The sequence below is a fragment of the Phoxinus phoxinus genome, assembly GCF_949152265.1.
Source record: "Phoxinus phoxinus genome assembly, chromosome: 13".
NCBI classification, from domain to species: Eukaryota; Metazoa; Chordata; class Actinopteri; order Cypriniformes; family Leuciscidae; genus Phoxinus; species Phoxinus phoxinus.
The window spans coordinates 30,232,501-30,254,036 of record NC_136888.1 but is presented as its reverse complement, the minus strand read 5'-3'; the positions used below and the strand labels follow the sequence as shown (position 1 = coordinate 30,254,036).

The 21,536-nt window shown below is 38.3% G+C and overlaps 1 protein-coding gene across 1 annotated transcript; it reads right to left on the bottom strand.

Moving 5' to 3' along the window:
* Nucleotides 1–253: 253 nt before the first annotated feature.
* Nucleotides 254–8,003, bottom strand: entpd5a (ectonucleoside triphosphate diphosphohydrolase 5a). Its single transcript, XM_079632471.1, has 13 exons — nucleotides 7,485–8,003; nucleotides 6,633–6,712; nucleotides 5,987–6,130; nucleotides 5,435–5,510; nucleotides 4,827–4,862; nucleotides 4,646–4,734; nucleotides 4,481–4,560; nucleotides 4,314–4,375; nucleotides 4,120–4,221; nucleotides 3,590–3,733; nucleotides 3,434–3,490; nucleotides 2,097–2,212; nucleotides 254–1,886 (listed from the first exon to the last, which is right to left on the bottom strand). Exons 1-13 carry the CDS (start codon nucleotides 7,765–7,767, stop codon nucleotides 1,803–1,805), a joined length of 1,353 nt encoding a protein of 450 aa, XP_079488597.1. The 5' UTR covers nucleotides 7,768–8,003; the 3' UTR covers nucleotides 254–1,802.
* Nucleotides 8,004–21,536: the final 13,533 nt, after the last annotated feature.

The following is a 21,536-nucleotide window of genomic DNA, read 5'->3' as shown; positions in this document are numbered from 1 at the left end:
ATCATGGGAACTTTCAATTTTGTTAAACAATGAGACCCATTCAACTCACTAGTAGTAGGTAAGCAACATCGTCTATGATATGATTCGTGTTTATTTTCTGATACACAGGAACATCAAGTTTTTCTTTTCATTACATTATACATTATTATTCTCGATGAGAGAATAATAAAGATAAATATCAGTAGAGTATCTCAAGTTGAATTTATAAGTTACTTGATGATCCAAAAGATCAAGTTTGTTGGTTAAATGTATTCAACAACAGATTGTATTTATTTTTTATTCATACATGTACAATATCACTTCATACACAACACTGATTGGAAAGCATATTTATAGCATTTGCTGTAAAGAATACCACTAATAATGGCGAAGCCTACATGATAATCATGTCATTGAACTATGACACAATTGGTAAAACAAAAACAAAAAAGAAGTAAATTACTGATATATACAGTCGTAGAAATACGACATATAAAGGTATACTGAAGCTGATGGATTAAGAAATGCAACAACGCGCCACAGCATATTCAGCAAGTATCCATGTAATAAATATTTGTACAATAATTCACAAAACGCACCTAACATGATACTGCCAAGACTGTTACTTTCTGACACTGGTCCTAAATCTGTCAGCAGTACGCACCTGTCACGTTTTACAAAATCTGACCTAATTTTGCCCAATTACAACTGAGCATCTGTGCATACACACAGCAGCAACTTTTTAACGCTGTTCCACATAATGACCCCCTAAAACTACCTAAAACCATCCACAATAACTAACCCAAGTTTAAAGACATAGCCTAAAAGAGGTTGAAGGTACTCTAAACTCTGTTTGCATGTTGGTGTAAAACAACTGTTTAAATACAGTAATGAATAATATCTACTTTAATAACCTCTGACCAGTAGTCATTTGAGTTATATAGTAGGCTATTTATACTAGGATTTAGCCATGTAAGCATTTGTATACCTTTTGAATTTGATGATGGCTGCAGTGCAAGTGTATTAAACTACATGCCATTCAGTGTTAAAAACCATGGTTGGTTAGACCTCGGTTAAAAAAAGCACCTATAGAATTTCACCAAAAGTGATATCTATCTGAAAAGCTTCCACCTCAACTCTACAACTCAGCTATGGAAACATCTTTATCATTCAAACAGATATGTGTAAATACATGCATTATTCATTAATATGTAAATCAGCATTCACGTGCCCATGTAAAGTGACTATAATTGATTTGTTCTGATCCGCACCTGTCCAATCATCCCCAGTTTAAGCTGCTGATCCCAAACTAAAACATAGACCGATGACTGTAGCTCTACCAGCTGAGTTAAAGTGTTACGTGCCACTACATGGAAATTTCAATATAATTCACCATAACCTAAAACAGCACTACACTACTGTGCAAGCACTACTAATAACAGATAACTGTCGAAGAAGCTACGGAAGCTACACTACTCAACGCAATGTTTTTACATGTGTCACACTGCACAATATCCTGCACAACAGCATGAATCAAGAGCTTTGAATGGGTCTAAGACGACAGCTGAAAAAATGTAAACATACAGTAGAAATAGCAGACTGGCCTGGCCATCTTTACAAAAATATAGTGATTTCTTTGTGAACAGTTCTCTGGGTGTTTAGTTGGTGAGGAAGGAGAGTGTTGAGATACAGGGCTGCAGTGCAGGACAGATCTGAAACCCACTTAAAAGTTTTAGGGGAGGAGGAAGGGGGGAGACTGCTTGACCAGGTGAGATTTGACCCCTGTTCTCCCCGTCATACTGGTATCCACAAGACTGCAGAATTTATTGAATGTTGAGATTGTGGAAATGATCAAAGATGGCGCCGAGTGCCCAGCTTGTCTCCACGTTATTCACCTTTTTGGTAAGCTGTGAAGAAAAAGATGATCAGTAATCTATGAATAAAATTGTGCTGCCAAGGAATGTTAATTTAGGCTCTTGGCACTTTAATTAAGCACAAACAAAAAAAGTACAGAAAACAGGTTTGAGATCTCCTGAATAGTCTATTTCCGGTAAATTTGTTCAAGCTTCACAGGAGTTTTCCATTTTTAAATTGTTGTTTTAATCTTTCAGCCTCACCTGCAGAACAGTGCTATCCTTGAAGCCGAATCCCTCTTTCAGTAGGCATGTGATGTAGGTCATGTCCATGCACAAAAAGGGGCTGATTGGGCGGTATTTAGTCATCTTGTTGCACACTTGATTAAGAAAAAGAAAATAACTGTAATTAGCTGTGCTTGCTATGGGAAGCTGCAACGATTGCTCATACAGTTAAGGATTTTAAGAAAAAACGCCAAAGCCTAAGTATTAAACCTTGACACATTTCTCATCCCACACAGTTTGTGTGAGTTATTCCTCAAATTGGGTGGCTTGTTGAGTAAAAGGTACTACCCAGTACCCATAACACCCTAGAACTAAGAACTACTTTGAAAACCTTTGCAACCACATGGCAATGAGTTTTGCACAGACAATGTAAACATTTTGTAACTCTGTGAGTGTAGAATTGGGCAATAAATATACATAAAGACAGGATTAAAAGACTAAAAGACTCCCACATGAGATAAGCATAGTGTATAAACTATCTAGTGAGGACAGACTGTTGATTGTCAGGCTACAGTGTGTCAGAGTCTGGGGAAAATTACGTAAGACATTGAGGCACCAGCACTGTGTTTGCTACAACTGTCTAGCACATCTTTGTGAAACAGGTCTTCCCAATGTTTTGTTTTTCCTCCAGCTGACAAGGTGACTTGTGAAAGCTTGGGAAGAAGGGAAGAACTGGAGAAAAGTACAGAAGAATAATTTCATACACGTGTGCTGATCGTGCTCCAAACCATGAGACTCCAAGTGTTCCCACACAGAGTGAGACATTAAGTCCTGCCTGACTCCAGTTAGATATTGGGCTTTAGGTGTTGTCTCACGGTCAGGGAGGAGGGAGTACCCACAGGGCTGCTGCCATTGGGACAACTAACGTGCCAAATGTGGTTCATCGGGACCATGCGACAGTGTCAGTGTACAAATAAACGCCTTACATAAGGCGCCAACTCATTCCCCATAGTGATAAATCTTCTCTGTGGACATTTACTGTTTGACACAATCTACCACGTGAGCCATATTCTATGAATCAGTTTCAGGTCTCAAACTGACGTATGCGCCACATTCTGTACAAGAACTCATAACATAATCTTCTACGCAAAGGGCATGGAAAAGCTGAGATAGCGGGTTGGAGAGTTACAAAAGAAGGCAGAAGTATTTGTGTGGGAGAGGCGCAACCTATGTTTATGTGGTGGCAGAGCTATCATTTTGTGAAGCCAGTGTGATTGTCGAGAACCTCAAATGCAAATAAGCACCAAGGGTTTATGTTTGTGCAATGTGTGCGGCAGGACTTTGACCTGAGATTGGGAGAATGTCCAAGGTCTTACCTTCTTTGGCTTTTTTTTTGAAATCCCTGACTTCCACAGTACCACCACGAGATCCGTCTAAAGGATTGAGACAATACATATTTGTTCAGCATCATTTTTTAATTTGTTAAGATGATGCGTAGCATTGACCCTTATCCCTAATGTAATCCTACTCACCAATGAGACCGGAATCCACAGCTCTGTCATAGTAATGGGAAAAGGCATAGAAGATGCTGCTTCCCTTGACCTCTAAGGGCTGGTGCACAATTCCTTTCACCACTCGCGTCACCTCTTGGTAGCACAACTTGTACCCTGCATAACCTGGAAATAAAGGACCAGATGTATTTATACTCCTGTTATTGAGATCTGGTAAAATGCAGTTGCAGTTTTACCTCACTGCCCTTTATCGTAAACCTAACTTTGTCCTGTCTCTCAAATTCTTCAGGGAAAGATTTCCTCCCAGGAAGCTCCAAATAGGCAGCCTTCATATGACCTGGAGCTAACTGGTTGGTCATTTCTACCAGTTGGAAACCATATGGACTGCTTAACAAGGCCCATCATAACTGGTAAATCTGCACTACAACATTGCTGAAGGGAGAAAGGGGCAGGCTAAATGTCAAGCCCGTAACTGAACTAGTTTCTTTTTTAAATTCCTATTAGAGTGGAATTGATATTCCTTATTCTATTCTTAATCTGAGGTCACTCACCATCTGGGGTTCCACTGACTTTGTAGGTGTGTTCACCAAAGCTCCAGTCTTCTCTGAATTTTTTTGGCAAACAAGAACTTCTGAAAACTTTCCAGTCAAGTCCTAAAGGTTGAACATTGTGAGAAAATATAATCATCATTATAAAACATTATAATAACATAAAGTTAACAAACAAAAAAAACATTAATATTTACCATCAGCACCAAGAGCACCAAGAGTTGCCAGTCTGCCAGCAATTAATCCATTTCCAAGGTAACTGCAAATGGGAAAAAAGTAAAAATGATGATGGCAAATTGTTGCATATGGTTGGTCTTTGTCTGAAAAGGGACAAAATAACTATTGTTTCGTCAAGTTATCTGACCTGTGAGTATATAGCTCATAAGTGCTGTTGAACATATTGATTTTGGCAATGTAGCTTGGAGGAGCAGACATCACAGTTTTCTGTGAAAGAGAATAGTGTCAATGTAAGACAGTGTAATACTGAAACATACTAGCCAGTATGCCAACTTTTGTCTTATCGTTATACCTTTAACTTAGGAAGGAACGTAATCTGAGTTGAACCTCCTCCCAAATCCAGGATCCCAACAGTTTTCCTTGTTTTAGCATACAAATGACCTGCAATACAAAAGTATAATAAACTTGTGTAAAAATTATTTTAATATCAGTCATCGAAATCCATGAAAAACATATGTTTAGCAATACTTTACCTGTGAGGAAGTTTACTGTAACCCATGCCAAGACCCCTGTAAGATAGAGAATCCATATTGAGATGCATAATTTGAATACTAAGTATCAAGTTTTAACCCTAAATAATATGATAAACACCAGTCACCACTCAGACATTATTTAACATTTGAAACAGTTTGATATCTGACACCTACAAGTGTTTTTTATATATATACATATTCAGTAAATACAGCAGTGCAGGTTTGTATCACTAATGTCTTCATAGAAAGTATACATCTTATGTTGGTGCCTTCAAAGACCAGCCCAGGTAATTAAACATGTCTGAGATGTGAAATTAGTCACACCTCATAAAACCACCGGACAAGTATGCGAATGTCTGGGTTTGCGTGAAACGAATGTCAACTTAAATTAAAAAATGTGGAGGATTATTTTATATTGAGCGTGGGAGGCTTCCAGACAAGGTTTAATCCAGACAGCTATATTAAATACTCAGGTCGCTATCACAATAACAGACACAGGAAAGCTGGGGTAAAAGGGATGTTTCAAAGTCTGTGCATTGCATCATGGGTTTAATTTACATTTGTGCTTCATTATCTTGGATATGTTAAAGAGAGAAAAGTTATATTACCTTCATTGGTGCCATTCATTATGGTGACACTGTTGTTTGGCACAAAGAAAGGAGAGTCGTCAAAAATTTCTTTGACCTATGGACACAAACCAGAATTTACATGTATTAACCATAGTGTACAATTTCAACTCTACAATGTAATGAAATCTAGGAGTTCATGACTCATGTGTTCCTCTGTAGTGTACACCATAAAAAAAATTTAAGAAACCATTTGGCTGTTACAACATAAATATTCAAGCCGGCTCTTTTTATCCGGAGTCAACGGGAAGTGCACTGAATCAATCTTGGGCAAAATTGTCTGAAACTGGGCAAGCCAGAAACCACAAGTGCGGCTGGTGTGGTGGCATTGAATACGATAATTCAAAAGGCATTTGGGTTCCTTTAACTCCAGACAGCCTCAGAACAGCTGCTTTTGCACAGTACTGGTTTCTCTTCTCTCTTACATTTCCTGTCTTTCTGTCTTTCTCTCTGTCTCGCACACAACGTGGTTTGCATCCCTTTGGGATGGTTGGTTTCTCTACCAAATTATCTGAGAAAGAGAGGAAGCCTTACCTCATCCAACAGGGCTTTGGCTTTTTCTTGAGGCAGCAGGCGCAAGCCGGCAGTGGCTTTCAGAACCACAGGTGTCTGGATCCATTGCTCTTTGGGAATCGTCTTCTTTGCCACCTTCAGCAGTTGCCTAAGGCTTTCTCCACCCTAGCAAATGGAAAATATGTACATAGTATTGCAAATACACCACAATTCCTCAAAGAGAACTCAAAGAATCCATCCTAGCCCTGTCCTGTAACAATAGAATGATCTATAAACAGCTGAACAGACATCTTGTTTGTCTACTAGCAACACTATCTTTCAACAGAGAGCAGAATTATTAACCATTTCAATGTACTTGGCTCATGGCTACATAATTGAGCATGGGGAAAAAAAACATCAATAGAATACTGGCATAAAGCAGTTTTTTTTATTAGAACATCTGCAAAAACTACCTATGCAAAAACAGAAATTACTGTGTGGTTACAAACTAAAGTAAAGAATCATTGCACAGTCTATATTTCCATAGTGCTGAATGCAGAAATATATTGTTATCTTCAGTGAAAAAAAAAACCTGTGCACTGCACAGACTAGACAACAAAAAGCCAAATACATTAGAATGTAATAGAAATAACGTTCCCTGATGTTTACAAGAAAGTTAGTGGCTTACCTTTTCAGGTATATCTGCATACGCTGACAATCCAGGCTTCACGGCATGGTACATCTCATTGTCAAGCACTGGAAGCATCGCTGTGCGACACAGAGACAGACAGAAATGTCAGAGGGGACAATTGAAGACGTATGCTATTAGAAGGTGCACATTAGCGATGGACTGTGGGCAACTTGACTCCATCTCTTAAAAGGTTATTGTACATGAGCAGAGACATTTGGTTATTGTGTTTACCACAAATGGCGACCACCAAGATTTTTCCAGACAGGCAAATTAAGAGTTTCTCAAGGCTCAGAGTTTACCTCATCAGGAGTGATGCCATGTCTCCATTTGATGGGTATTTTGGGGAACCAATTACTGCATTATCAGCTCAAACCCATAATCTTTAACATATTGCTCAGGGTTGCAATTTATTAAATGAAACTGCAGCTGCTTATTACCCATCGTTCTCCATCCCTCTTTCCTCTTCCCACCCCTGTGTTTCTGTTTGCCTTCACACCATGCAGTGAATGAACCACGGCAAACACAGACACTAAGCAGACGTGCTATGAGCCACAAGCTCCTGAGAGGGATGCAGTAAAAAAGAAATCAAGAGAGAGAGAGAGAGAGAGAGAAATGAAGAGGGCAGCCGTTCACAGAGTGTGCAAGGCGGGACTCTTCAAGATCATTCTGAGTTCACGGTCTAAGCTACACCGAAGCATGGATGTGAGTAAGGACAATCAGACCAACACATCTGGAGAGGAAAATATTGAAATTCTAGCTACAAGAGGAGCAAGTAAGTAACCTGGGGATCTGCAAAGCTCATTTAGTGCATAAAAAGGGGATATGGAGAAAGGACATGGAGAGACTTACCTGGGTCTTTTTGAATGAACCTGTAAATGTGGATACGGGTGCCGGTGCTGCCAGCATCAAACATGATCCCATAAAAGGTGCGACTGAAGTTGACCAGGCGAGGGGCTACTGCTTCCGCCACCACAGGTACCTCTGGAGGAAGCTGATTGTCCATGTTGGTATGGTGATTGAACGCACGATAGCGGTTGTGCATAGGGTTGTTGGAATATGTTGCCTCTGCCAGAAAGTACCCGGCAAAAAGCCACATGGACACCACCGTCAAGAGCAACATCTGCTGAGACATGGTTTCTTTCTCCCACGCCGACACTACAAACAGCTGAAGGCTTGACTGGTGGTTTCTCGAAAAGTGACTCAAGAGTTTTTATGGAGGAGGATGTGTTTGCTGTTTTTGCCCGGTCTTGTTGAAAGTCTTGAAGGGTGTGCAGATGCAGCGAAAGTCTACAGAGAAGATGAAGAAGGGAAGAAAGAGAAGATGGAGAGAGCCCAGAAAGAGAGGGTGAACACAGAGACACACTCGGGACTGGTCGGTCATCTGTTTACAGTATATAAAGACATAAGTGCTTGGCAGGGGGCCATGCCAAACAACGGCATCCACCAATCCTGAGCCTCTCCATTGCAAGCCTTCTGAAATCCATCCTCCACCATCCCCTCCCCTTACTTATAAAAAATGGACATGGAATACCTGCTAAAGAGTGTTGTTTCTTTCTCGTCAATTACGTGCAAGGCGTTCAAATTGGCAATACCCTCCCCCATCATCTGAAGTGGCTTAGATGCTGCTAAAATGTCTTCAGAAGAACAAAAGAGAGTATATATTAAGACTTCAAACCAGTTGGATTGCTAGGAGTAAATGCATTGGTTTAAAAATACATTTTATGGGTGTACTTAATTAAAACTTACAGCTTTACTTTCTACTTACGGCCAGTCTTGTTACTTCACCACTTTTTCTTTCTCCTAACAAGCATTAAAACCTACTCATGCAAGCTTCCAATTGCTGCAAGCCAGTTTCCTTTCCAAGAATAGTAGTTATATCATGAACTGGCTTCTAAAGAATCTTAAACCACCGTTTAACTGGGATCTTGAGATTCTGTGTTACATGTAGTTAATTTGAGTTATTTGTCTCGTAATTTCTAAAATAGGGCTTTTCCCTCCGTTGCTCGCTTTAAAAGAGGTGTAAAGACATGTAGACATTATCTAATTTATTGAAGGAGTTTGTGGCAAGGATATAAAATGGCATTATTATCATTAAACTTCAGAGCACAAGCATAGGGTAGACAAATGATTCTTGTGTTGTTTTCACATCAGTTGCCAGGTATTTTGGCACGGCAGATGGTAAACTTCTGTGTCTGTGTACTTTCAGTGCCCACAGAGTAGTGGAAGATCCTGTACTCAGGACACGTAGGGTCAAATTTTAGACACAAAACACTTTACAGTTTCGGAGGTAAATTACTAAATTGGCTAAATTATTTTCTTTTCAATTTACTTGCAAAGACTTGTAGCTAGGCAAGAACATATTTTAGGATTATACAGAGAGAAAGCATATGAGTGATTGCATTTTCTTTGGTGGAAGTTTTGCAAAGCTTCTTCTTTATTTCTTCTTTATTGGTTTTGACAGAAAAAAGCATGTTGGGATCAAATCCTGTGTGCAGGAGCAGACACCATTGAAAGCCTAATATGAACTTAACAGAAGGGTTATAGAGGGGTTTTCTCGACTCTGTGAACCTTGGTCTCATATCAAGGAGAGTTGCTTTAATTAATTGTTGTGCAATCCTAAAAAATGCAGGCCTGATGGAAGGGTTGCATTACGATGACATGTCTTTTTCTCTTTCGCTTGCAACTAATGAAAGTGGTTCACCACACATCGAGTTAAGAATGGCTTTCATTGCCACTGCCGGTGAGACCCAGCTGAGGGACAGGGAAAAGGAGAAATAAGGGGCGGTGGAGCCAGGTCTGCGATTTCAGTGCATCGAGGGGAGATGAGAAGCACAGAGAGGGCAGAGGGAAGGAGGGAGGGGACCTGGGTGGAGTTTGGCAGTGGCTGCGCTCCCATCATGCCATTCCAGTCCCCGGACAGTCGGCTGAGCAAAGCAACAGTTCCAACGTTGTAATTTGGAACTAAAAATATTACACTTTCTTTCCTCTTTCTCTTCTTTTTTCAAATTGCGGTACCCCATTATGGTCTTTTCTCCCATGCCAAGCATGCATGTGCAGGCCCTCATATTGACTTCTGACAAGTTTAAACTGTTTTAACACTTTGAACCGTGCCATAGCAACAGTATAGTGGTTCTATGAACTAATTTAATAGGTGGCTGGCTTGCAAGTGTCATAAAAATTATTCACTCTCCTGCAAAAGATCAGGCTGCGATACTTCATGAGGATTTCTGTCATTCAGGCTGGACAGGTCTATATGGCACCACTGCACAATATGGTGACTGTTACATCTGCTGTTAAGAGCACCCTCAGCTGTTGTTTTTTTGGTCTCTAAATGAGCACTTATGTTCACACATCTGAGACAATTACTGACAAGGCAGTCTGTACATCCATGGAATTATCACAATACATCATAAACAGTGTTTATGGCATAAAGCAAGGCAATTACAGTACATTGTTTGACTGATGCCATAAAAAATAAGCCATGATGAGCGCCAAAGCCAGACACAATCCAAACCATTTGTGCAGTGTTGACTGAAACATGTTTTGCCACAACGGAACAATAATAATTTAGAATAATTTGTTGCCAGCCCAGTAGAATATGCAATGCATCCTTTAATCTAAATTATAATAGAGTTACAAAACAATAGGGTACCTTTATAGTGCATAAAACAAAAATATGTCAACAAAATTGTGAGGTTTGATCATGCGCAAATTAACTGAATGTGTTATTCCTTATGCAATATGCATTGCTTTTTAAAGTAATAGTTCACCCAAAAATAAAAATGTCATCATTTACTTATCCTCATGTATTAATACTTCTACAAAACGCAAAAGTAGATCATTTAATGAATGTTGGGTATTTCATTTCAATACAATGGCGGTACACTGTGACTCGCTTTTACACTAACTCAGTCATTTTCCAATCTCAACAATCAGTTTTGATGAAAAATTCCTCCTGTGCGCATTTGCAAGTCACATGTTTTTATTTACAATTGGCGATACCTTTTCAAAAGGTACACTTTTGTAAATAAAGTGTGCATATTGGTAACTTAAAGGTACATATTAGTACCTAAAAGAAACAAAAGTGTATCTTTTGAAAAGGTACAGCCCCAGTGACAGCTTTAGGCCCCGTTTACACGTACATGGTTATTTTGAAAAACGGAGACATTTCCCTTCGTTTGAGCCCTTCGTTTACACACAAACGGAGAATTCGCCTCTGAAACCGATTCTTTCTAAAAACTCCGGCCAGAGTGGAGATTTTGGAAAACTTCGTTTGCACGTTTGCATGTAAACTGAGAAAAACTGAGTTTTAGGCAGCCGACGTCACAGTATGTGACTATTTTCGGGATTCTGATTGGCTAACGTGGGCTTGAGCTTCTCGTGACACTGCCACCTACAGGTTTGGCATGCTCTTGACGGCATATACATGGGTTCGTGTTCGATTACTTTTCTGAAAATGACAGGTGTGCACAATGTTATTTTTGAAAACGGAGAGGGGTGAAATGTCCGTTTATGAAAATATCCGTCCACGTGTAAACGTAGCCTTTTTTCTGTGAGTGCAGGTGTCCCAAGAACTCTTAATGAAGAGGAAGAGACCAATTCTTGTAATAACAGATTTGATGATAATGACAGTTATTTGTATATGGGGGGTGTCTCTTCTTTCATCTCTGTCATAGCAATTAGCTTTATATTTAGTTGCCCAACAACATGCGAATGTAAAGCCAAGAGCCGCCATAAGGTTACAGTATAGCTACACCCTGACATTTTGACATATGTTCTTTAGCCTTTTTCCTCCTGTGGAATGTTTTATGGATGCACTCCAGCTTCATCAAAAGCGGAACAGAAATGACCGGCTGGGAAGCCGGCAACTAACTTGAGTACAAGGCATGCAATGCGAGGGTGGTGCTGCTGGATGGATTCAAAATGATTCTGTGCTATGTTTACATTGTTTTTTTTTTAGAAGCGTGGCCCTTGAGAATCTGCTAAGTCAACTGCAATTTTGTTTAAGTTTTGTGGCTAATACAAATCTTATGCAATATTGGCTTTAATCTTAAATTGGCTCAATGGCATGTCAATCACTGGCTGAAGTTGCTCTCCTCTAGAAGAACTAGAAGTGAACCCCTTTTGCTTACATAACCTTATGCCTCCTGGTTACCGCGCTCACCCCACAATTCTTTGGTTTCTGAAGGCTACACCCTAGTGTTGCAAACAACAGAGAGTCCCGACCATTCCGTGACCCCCTTTTTTATACACAAGTCCCCACAGAGTGAACAGTTTTTCAAATTAAATCATAGGGTGATGGCAACCAATCTCTTTTGATCACAGCCATGAATATCAAAATAAGATTCTATCTAAAGACTAAGCAGCACTGTCAGCAAAGAAATAAATCAGTAAACTACAACAAAATATAATTGTTTCTTATGCCCGGTACACATTGTACTATCACTGGGCTGTCCCCAGATGAAAGATGACCAATCGTGGTGATTTCTGTGGTCGTGGCTCCTAAACATCGTACAGTGAGAGAGGTTCAAAGACGACTGTTGTCACGGTCTTGCGACCAAAGATAGCCTGCGATAGTTTTCTAAAGGTGTGTGAAGTGTAGCATGATCATCTCACAGTGTGTTTGCTGCTGCGACCTACGTCTCCTGACTAACCAATACAAATGCAACATGAAATGGCGAATTGATCAAAGCGACGGGTGCTAAAACTTAAAACTACTTACCTCAAGCTCCATTTACAAAATAGACATGCCAAGTTGGCCTCTTTACTTTAGAAATGGCCGCGTCCATATTCTCCTCCTTTCGCTTACTTCTCTTATTTTCAGCGCACATAAAAACCTCAATTGCCAAAGTATGATTCATCTTGCTCTATTTGTTTACCACTATAGTACATGGTGATGGTGTTTTATTCTTCTAGATATTAACTTGCGTCATGGCCTACGATTAGGTGTCAACATCGTACAGTCTGTCTGCATACATGTCGTACTCGTACCCAAGTTTATTAGATTCATGTCGTACAGTGTGATTTGTAATATCTTATAGTATTGCCAGAAATCACAAAGTCTGTAGCAGGCATAAAACTGCTTGTCAAGTTACAAAACTCACCACACTAATTACCTCCTGTAATACATTTTAGAAGCTTCCCTAAAACTGTGTCTGAATATGTTATGATACACATATTTTCATGTGGAACTTGCATGTTTTTATGTGTGTAATAATGTGTTTATTTTTTCCTTTTGTACATGCAACTCAGAGATGCTGCATTTGTCATAGTAAAAACTCAAAACACATCCAAAAAATAATGAGACCAAAGAATCTTAAATACCCACATGTCCATAATTCGAAAAATTAGTCTTCACGTCACATGTATGAAACAGGTTTATGGCGTTTTTATTGTGATGCGTGTACATGTTCCCTGTTCAATTTGCTTTATATTTATTTATTTCAGCATGAATGTTCAGTGACTGTTTATTTGCCAACATTGAATTACATTATGAACATGAATTTTGTGTAATGTCTAATTTGAAGTGTAGTTTTTGTGTCCCTCACGTGTCCAATGAGCTGGTGCATGGCAACTGGTAAATTACAAAAGAAAACTTACAAAGAAACTTGAACCTTAAAGTTATTATTATTATGTTGATGCAAACGTTTTATGAACCTAGTATTTCAATCATGAAATGCATTGCAAATGCTCATTGAAGCTTAAATAGAAGTGTAACATCACACCACTTCTCTTGAAAATGAGCTGTTTTGGTCAACAGCTGTTTTCCATTTACCATCCCTCACTTCATACTGGTAAAAATGGGTCCCAATAAGTGTTCAGCAGAGAGAAAACAAGAAGCTTGGGTCTGGACAACCTTAAAACACCCCTTTTTAGACACTCGTGGAAATTTCATATTTGCCAATTTAGCTAAATCCTGGAAAATGTATTGTTGTGGTGGGCTCAGATGTCATTTCCAGGCCCACTTCCCTTGGCCTTCACATTATGTGATAAAACACTTGAGAGAGGGCTTAGATAATGGAAACAAAACGATAGAACGTGAGTGTCTGCTTTTTTTTTTTAACAAGTGAAGTGGTCTGACATGTGACTAAAAACAGTCAGCCAAACTGTTATTTCATCGAGGCTTTTCCAGCTGTGTCCCTTGTGACCCAGCCATTTTTGACAGCAATTAAACAAGGCAAAGGAAGAGAGAAAGGCATGAAATTCCACCACAGAATAATTGACCTTTGAAGTGGAGATTCATCTCCTAATTCAGTTTGACAGTACGGTCAAACTGGAAAGACATTGGCAGCTATGATTAAATTTCTGTCAGTGTTTCAAACCAAAACACACACGTAGAAACTCACAAAAAAATAAATATTGTCAGCTATAGTGTACAGACGGTTGACTGCTCTTTAATAATGGGTATTCTGTCTGAATTATGTTTTTGAATTCGATTTTACTCAACCAATTTTATTTAGCAGGGAACCACAATTATTTCCTGCTACAAAGAAAGTAACATTTCTTAAAATAATGACATTCATGAAATAACATCATATACCAAAAATAATCCCATAATCTCATTTTGTTTTATAGCCTACATTTAAATGTTACATTTATCAATCTGTTAATTTTATGGGATAGCCTATATCGAATTATATTTATTTATTTACAATATAGAAATATATAATAAAATATCTATTTGTAATAAAATATGTTTTATATAATATTTAAAAGATACTGATGACTTTCGATTATACTGTATACTTTATTGTTTTTTATTTGGAGATTCAATGTGAAAATATGTATTACAATATAAAAAATATATTTTAAATTTTAATACTGTAAAAAAATATTTTCATGATTTGTTAGCACAACTTTTTATCTTTTGTCAAATCAACTTCATAACTAATGTGTGAAGATAACATACTATTTTGAGTTTCTGTTTATTAAACCATTCCTCTTCATTGTATTAACTCAAATTTTTTATTACAACAAACTAAAAATTAAGGCAACAAGGTAACTTGCTTTTTTTAAGTTAAACCAACTTTTTTTTTTTTTTACAGTGGGCAATAAATCGCAATTAATTAAAGTAAAAAATGTGACCTGTTCTTTTTTTAAATCTATTAACAAAATTTACAGTAGCCTATATTATATAAATTATCAACATTTTTGGAAAGTTACTGAATTTTTTGCAAAAGTGTAAGAAATCGTTTCCTTTATTTCAATGGTCCACTTTATACATTCAACTAATAATAAGTAACTTTGCAACTCCATGTCAACTAACTCCCATTAGAGTAAGTCAAAAATAATAACTTTAAAATTTAGAATTAAATTCTAATTTCAGTTAAATTTTCATGTTGAGTTTAATTAAATATACAAACTTGAAATTAACACTAAGTTAAGTGAACTTTATTGTTTAAGTACATTAAATAATCGTCAAGTTTGGTGAACTAAACCATTTAAGTCAAGTCTACATAAGCACCAAGTTAAGTAAACTTAAATATGCACGTTTTGGGAGACACCATTACTCAATTAAATTGAGGGAACGAGTTTACTCAAATCAATTGAGCTCAATCAACTTATTAGGGTTTTCAGTGTAGTAGACAGTTGTTACTGTTGGTTCAGGTTAGTAGAATAAGTTTACATGTAGTTGCAAAGTTACTTCTAGTCAGAGGAAGGTCTGTTAGGGAGCATCAAAATAAAGTGTTGGCAGATATTAAGCAGACAGGGTAACAATACTCAATTGAGAGTTAGTTGACATGGAGTTGCAAAGTTACTGATAGAATGTCTAAAGTGGACCATCGAAATAAAGAGTTACCAAAAAATGTATTATAATAAACATTTTTGGAAGGTTTCCAGTCCCTATTTATACACTGTTCATGGGACAAAAAAGAAACAAAACAAAAACAGAATGAATTTGTGATAAAAATGATGATCCAGTCAACGGAAATGTATACTCCAGTAAAAGTTCTAAACTGAAATTTTAAGTGTTGTTTGTTAAATGCGGTCAATAAAATATAAAGCACAGAATCAAAGGTCTTTAATTATAGAATCGGTAGCTGGTATTTTGCTATTGAAGAACTATGTATTCTCTGCCCAGAATCACAAGAAAAGGCCATAGGTCAGACTTTACTTATCCCAGTAACCCTTCAGGTTGCGGTACTGGCATTGCAGAATTACATTCTGTTCTCAAACATTTGCTTTTAAAGGTTTTGGTTCTGGAACAGGAACGAGAACGCCATATTTGCTGTAATGACTAACTGTTAGATGACACTGCACTAACGTACACTGTCATTGAGCTTGAAGTTACATAAATAAAGACTACAGCAAAGCTACTGTAATGGACAGAAAAGGCAATAAACCCTCAAGGTCTTCTCCATATTAGCAGTAAACTAATAAATGTCAATATGATATTTAGGCCACATTCACACAGCAAAATAATATGGTTGTCAGTCCTGCATTGAGGATAGTTCACACTAAAATAAAAATTAAATAATAAATTCACCCTGGTGTTGTTCTAATGCCCTTCTTTCTTTTATGGACCACAAAAGCTAAAATGCTAAAGTATCACAGAACTATCCAATGAGAGACTTGTCGTATATTTCAAGTGTTCTGGGGATATACGATATGAAATGAAATGTATTATTTAATGTTAAAATTTGTGTGCGTTAGTGTCTCTGTTAGCGCCACATGTTCAAGTGGACTCAGTAACTGCGTAGTATAGTCTGTGAATTAGTCTCTGACGAAAAATCAAGCTTTAAACACTTTCAAGGGGTAGTTCACCCAAAAAGTTAAAACTACCACTTTGACACTTCAAAAAGTTCATAAAGAGTTCGTAAAACTATCCATATGAATTGAGTTTTCAGAACAGAAGAGACTCGATCACTTAATATGATGAATAGATTTCATTTAGGCTTTTATTCACATGTAAACATTGATCAGTGAACATAAACAGAAGCTCAACCAAACCTGCTTGACGCACGAGAACAAACCTCATTGGTTCTCGCTCAAGTTCAAACGTGCAGCGTAACACGAGAATGAACCTCATTGGTTCTTGCTGAGACTAACGACTGTAAAGAAATGCGGTTGTCAATCCCAAAACCTGACAGTGTGAACGTAGCTTTAGCTTCTGGTAATGCACAACAGCAGGAAGGCTCGAAGAACAACAAAAAAATTACATTTGAAACATACACTTTTTAGACACCCAATAGAAATGTCATAGCATTATTTTAGCCCTTTCTACTCAGCCTTAATTTAATACACGATAGAACACCTCTTCTCGAAAATAAACTTGTGGAGACAGTCTAGTGCAGCTCGAGTGAAAAAAAAGAGTGGGTTTTGAAGAGAGAGAAAACACTGCAAAAATGGTGTCTTTGTATAGAAATTTGCTTACAGAAGGAAGCAGTGAAGATCGCCCAGCTAGCACTTTACAGTCCACGATTCTACCCTCTTTCCAATTATAGGCTAATTTTACTCATGAAACTGCACTGTCATACAGTAAATGAAAATAAATAACCTATGTTTAAAAAAAAAAAAAAAAAAAAAAAAAAAAAAAGGTTATTATTGTGACCATTCTATATTTTCCCCCTTGGAGACGGTATACATCACCTACTGTAAACCAATGATTACCTTGACCGGATGGGACTGTTCTCCAAACACAGTGTGGGAAGCACTGGCATGCGCTTGATTATGATAGTAAATGTCATTGTGTTTAGCTTTTCATAGCCACTAAGAACCATGTTAGTTTAACGTGATTAGTTCACCTAAGCCATGTCAGCAAAACACATATCTAGTTCACTTATGTGGAAATGGGTGGAAGCCTCTTGCCAGGGAGATTTGGAGTATTTCCACGGGGCAATCCTTCACCTGCTTCCACAAACCTAGCACTTGAGGTTAGCCTAATTCAATTAGATGAGTCAGACTTAAGCAGAGCCAAGACCAGCCCAATGCCCCAGAATTGTAACTTGGTGAGATGTAAAGGCAATTTGTGGGAGTTCCAGGGCAATTTTGCATCATCTGGTCTCGCCTTTGACACGTTTCGCAGTGCCCAAGGTAATTAAGATGGATGATTTGCAAATTTCCTCGCTCAGTGACCTGGCATTAGTCAACATTAAATCAAAATTGACCTTATTTCCTTACTCGAGTGTGTGTGTGTGTGTGTGTGTGTGTGTGTGTGTGTGTGTGTGTGTCTGTGTGTGTGTTATTTTGCAGGATTCACCAAGTTCTGGTGAATGTTATTCCATCCAGAGAAAACAAAAATGTAATTTTTATGCAAATTTTGGGTTACAATGCTGAATTTAATCACTGAAATGAGATTAGAATCCAAAATGAGATTTGAGTCCATAATGCAGATAAACGCTTGACTGGGAAGGCCATTTTTTTAAATTTCTTTGACAAAAACAATATAACAATAGGCTATAATATAACAAATACATGAATCAAATATATTCCTAAAAGTGCATAAATGCGCTTCAAAAAAAAAAAACTGCTAGCAAACCATCGCCAATTGCTAACATTAGAGCGTTTTGTCTGCACGTGCTAATTTATTACATTTATGAAAAGAGCCACAGTGGCTCTTAAAGGCTGCAGGTACAGCTTACATTTCTGTTTTTGTTTTGAAATGAACATTAATAAATATTTAAGTTTCCATTAATCGAAAAATGAGCACACACAGTACCTGGAAGCACGAGCTGTGCCCTATAACAGGGATTATTTCCATGAGTTTGGTGTGCAAGCTCTACTTCCAAACCACATTCCTCTCGTTTTCTAACATGGGTTTGTTTGACCAGACACCTTCCTGGTGTCCCTTGAAGGTAAATGAATTGGAAAGAAACGTGTCCATTTTTAAAATATGTCCCACACAATGGGAAGTCCTCTTGGTGCCAAAAACAAACCTGCTGAAGCTACAGTAAACTTATTTATAGATGTAGCCTACAGTAATACTTCACTAAATGTTCTTATTCAGGAAGTTCCTGATCTCTGGTGGGCACAGCATACGGCATTCCCTCCCAAGGTATTTATTTGCACCGTCCTGTGTATTTGTTTTGCTTGTGGTAGCTTTTTCCCTTCACCTCCACAGTAGGAGGCAGTCTCCTGTCTCTGTGGCCTGGCGCTTGGCGCTCTTACCGAAGCTCTTGCTTTCCAAGCCGACAGTTCTCTAATCCCTTTGTTGCCCTTGGACCTTTTGCTGGGAAATGCAAATGTGGGAGACGGTAATTGTGGACACACTGGTACCAAACACACGCTTCGATCGGAGATATGAATACCCTACACACAAACCAAAATTATTATAAACTTGTTCCCAGAACTTGAAAGAGCCTAGACATTCAGCTTCCATGCATCCTAAGTTATGTAGCATTGTTTGCTTGCTAATGCATATTGCTATTACAATTGCAAATGCATACGGTTGCAGAGAGGTGTGCATTACATTTCTAAATGATCAGAACTATTACTGGCAGGTGAACAGTGGAAATATCAGAGACTTACATTTTGTTTATACCAAGTATTAAGATGTGTTTTGGTCGATCGGATCACAAGTGGACGACGGTGCTAAATAGAGGTGTAAGCTAAAAGGTTTTGAGCTTGTCCACTTTCGACCACTTCTACAGGTAGTCGAAAACGGCATTCGACCGGATTGCTTTCGCAGTGTAAACGCTCATGTGGTCGAATGCGTTCGAACAGCCACTAAAGACGCGTGAACATTATGGGAAGCCGCTAGTGAGACGGGATTTAAACTCTGTCCGAACACGACCTAATATTGGTTTGAAGATGAAAATGTACCAAGCACAATGTTCTCTCACCATTCCTGATTTCTAACACACACTCGCAGCGTTCGTCGTGGTCTTGCGGCTGTAAGAGCGGAAACGAAAGCTGCTGCTCTCCGTGTTTTCTGTCGACTCTGTGTTAGTTTATTATGTAAATTACACAAGCTTATTTTGTCCATTAGATCGAAATATCTGAGAAAAAACTCATACATTTACCCTCCTAGAACCTCCCCTCAAAGATATCAGGACACAAGTAGTTGAAAGTGGACAAAAGAGACGGATTAAAACACCAGGTGTAAACGGGTCTCCCTCGTCTACTTGTGATCCGATCAACTAAAACTCATCTTAATATCAGGTGTAAACAGGGCCACAGACACAGTGGTGGGCTATACCGTAGAACAGGGGTGTCTAATCGTACACTTGGAGGACTACTTTTTGCTGGTTCAGGATTTATTTATGTTATTTATGTTTAATTAGGGCTGGAGCTAAGGTGGCCCTTCAGGAGCGGGAGCAGACACCCTGGCAAAGGCATAGCAAAACTTGGTGCCATGGATTTTTAGAGATTACCATAAATGTAGACAATTTTGTTACTATAGGAGGAGGAGGTTCAACTTTTAGCAATTCAAAAATGTCCTGGCAATCATTGCACCTCATCTCAAATGTCTGAGCTGTCTGCAGCTGGTGCTGGTGGAAAATATTTTTTTTTGCAGGGTGAAATTTTATTCACAAACAGCTTGCTTAAGATTAGCTTTAAATATAGTCATGTGTGTCCAAGTCCATCATTTTCTCTGCTCACATTTCAGTTTGTTACCCATCAACATTTCTCAGAACCACTGACAATACTCCTAGTCCACATTTTTCCAGCTGTGTGCATTTTACGATTGTGTAAAGGATTCAACACAAGTGCATTCACCCAGGGTTTTAATCCTGGAATTTTTTGGTGCAAATTGCTGGAAATTATTCAGTGTGAATACAAGCAAAGCCGGAATACCAGAAAATACAATCACAGCTTTAGACCCTAGTAATAATACATTGCTAAAATGTGTCTGTGTGAACAAAGGATGTGTGTCGTAGTGATGACAACGGCTCCGCCTGAAATCGTAGGTACTTCTTTTGAGTAATAAACTTCGCAACCATTAAAAAAGGATGTTATATACAGCAGTGTTTCTCAACTCCGGTCCTCGGGATCCACCTCCCAGGATGTTTTAACACTGATGATTCAACAAGTGTGTTAAAGGGGTGGTATAAGGCCCTTTTCACAAGATGTAAAATAATTCTTTGATGTCCCCAGAGTGTGTATGTGAAGTTTTAGCTCAAAATACCCCACAAATATTTTTATATAGTTATAATTGTCTTTTTTTTTTGGGTGAGCAAAAACGTGCTGTTTTTGTGTCTGTCTCTTTAAATGCAAATGAGCTGTGAAAAAAAGTGAAATCATAATCAACCACCCCTTTAAATAGGAAGATGTCAAAAACTTTCTTGGAGGTGGGTCTCGACTGCTATGTTGTATAAATGTGTATAGTATGAACGTAATACTACATTAGTCACGCTGTCATTATCATGTGACCTGCAGTATCAATGTTGGTTGCGTTGTTTCACTTCCAATCACAAATCTTCTCAGGTGGCCTCATGGGGTATTAAAGTGTCCACTGCACACTTATCTCAGAATCTCAGCGCAAACAATCATCCAGGTGCCTTTTGTCTACCGATATATAAATACTGTGAATTTAGACGTACTACTCTATGAAATTTCAGATGAAGATTTAAATAATAGCTAAACATGGCTAACTAGCGAAGATGATGGAGACCATTTGCATATACTCAAAATGAACAAAAATGAAGATAACATGGCAGCAAAGTTATACGTACCTTGCCATTCGGGAAGACGACAACATTAATGGTCAGCTTAGTTTCATTTGATTATTTATATAGCACATTTAATGCAACAGCTGTTGCCCAAGGTGCTTCACAATCACTAATAAAACACAAATAAGAGTAGAGGAAAAAAAACCACACAGAACAGACAAGATAATGATCCAACACCCATCATGAAGATGCCCAGGACGTTATTAGCAGATGTGCTTTTAACATGGCGTTAAGTTTCAGTAGTGACATTACTGACCTTATAGAAAGCGGGAGATCATTCCCCGACATG

Excerpts from the sequence above, each read along its gene's own strand:
- entpd5a (XM_079632471.1), bottom strand. The coding sequence starts at position 7,767 with ATGTCTCAGCAGATGTTGCTCTTGACGGTGGTGTCCATGTGGCTTTTT. Across the intron at positions 6,131-6,632 it reads ATGCAGATATACCTGAAAAG|GGTGGAGAAAGCCTTAGGCA; the intron begins GTAAGCCACTAA and ends TCCATTTGCTAG. Across the intron at positions 4,735-4,826 it reads TACAGTAAACTTCCTCACAG|GTCATTTGTATGCTAAAACA; the intron begins GTAAAGTATTGC and ends TTTGTATTGCAG.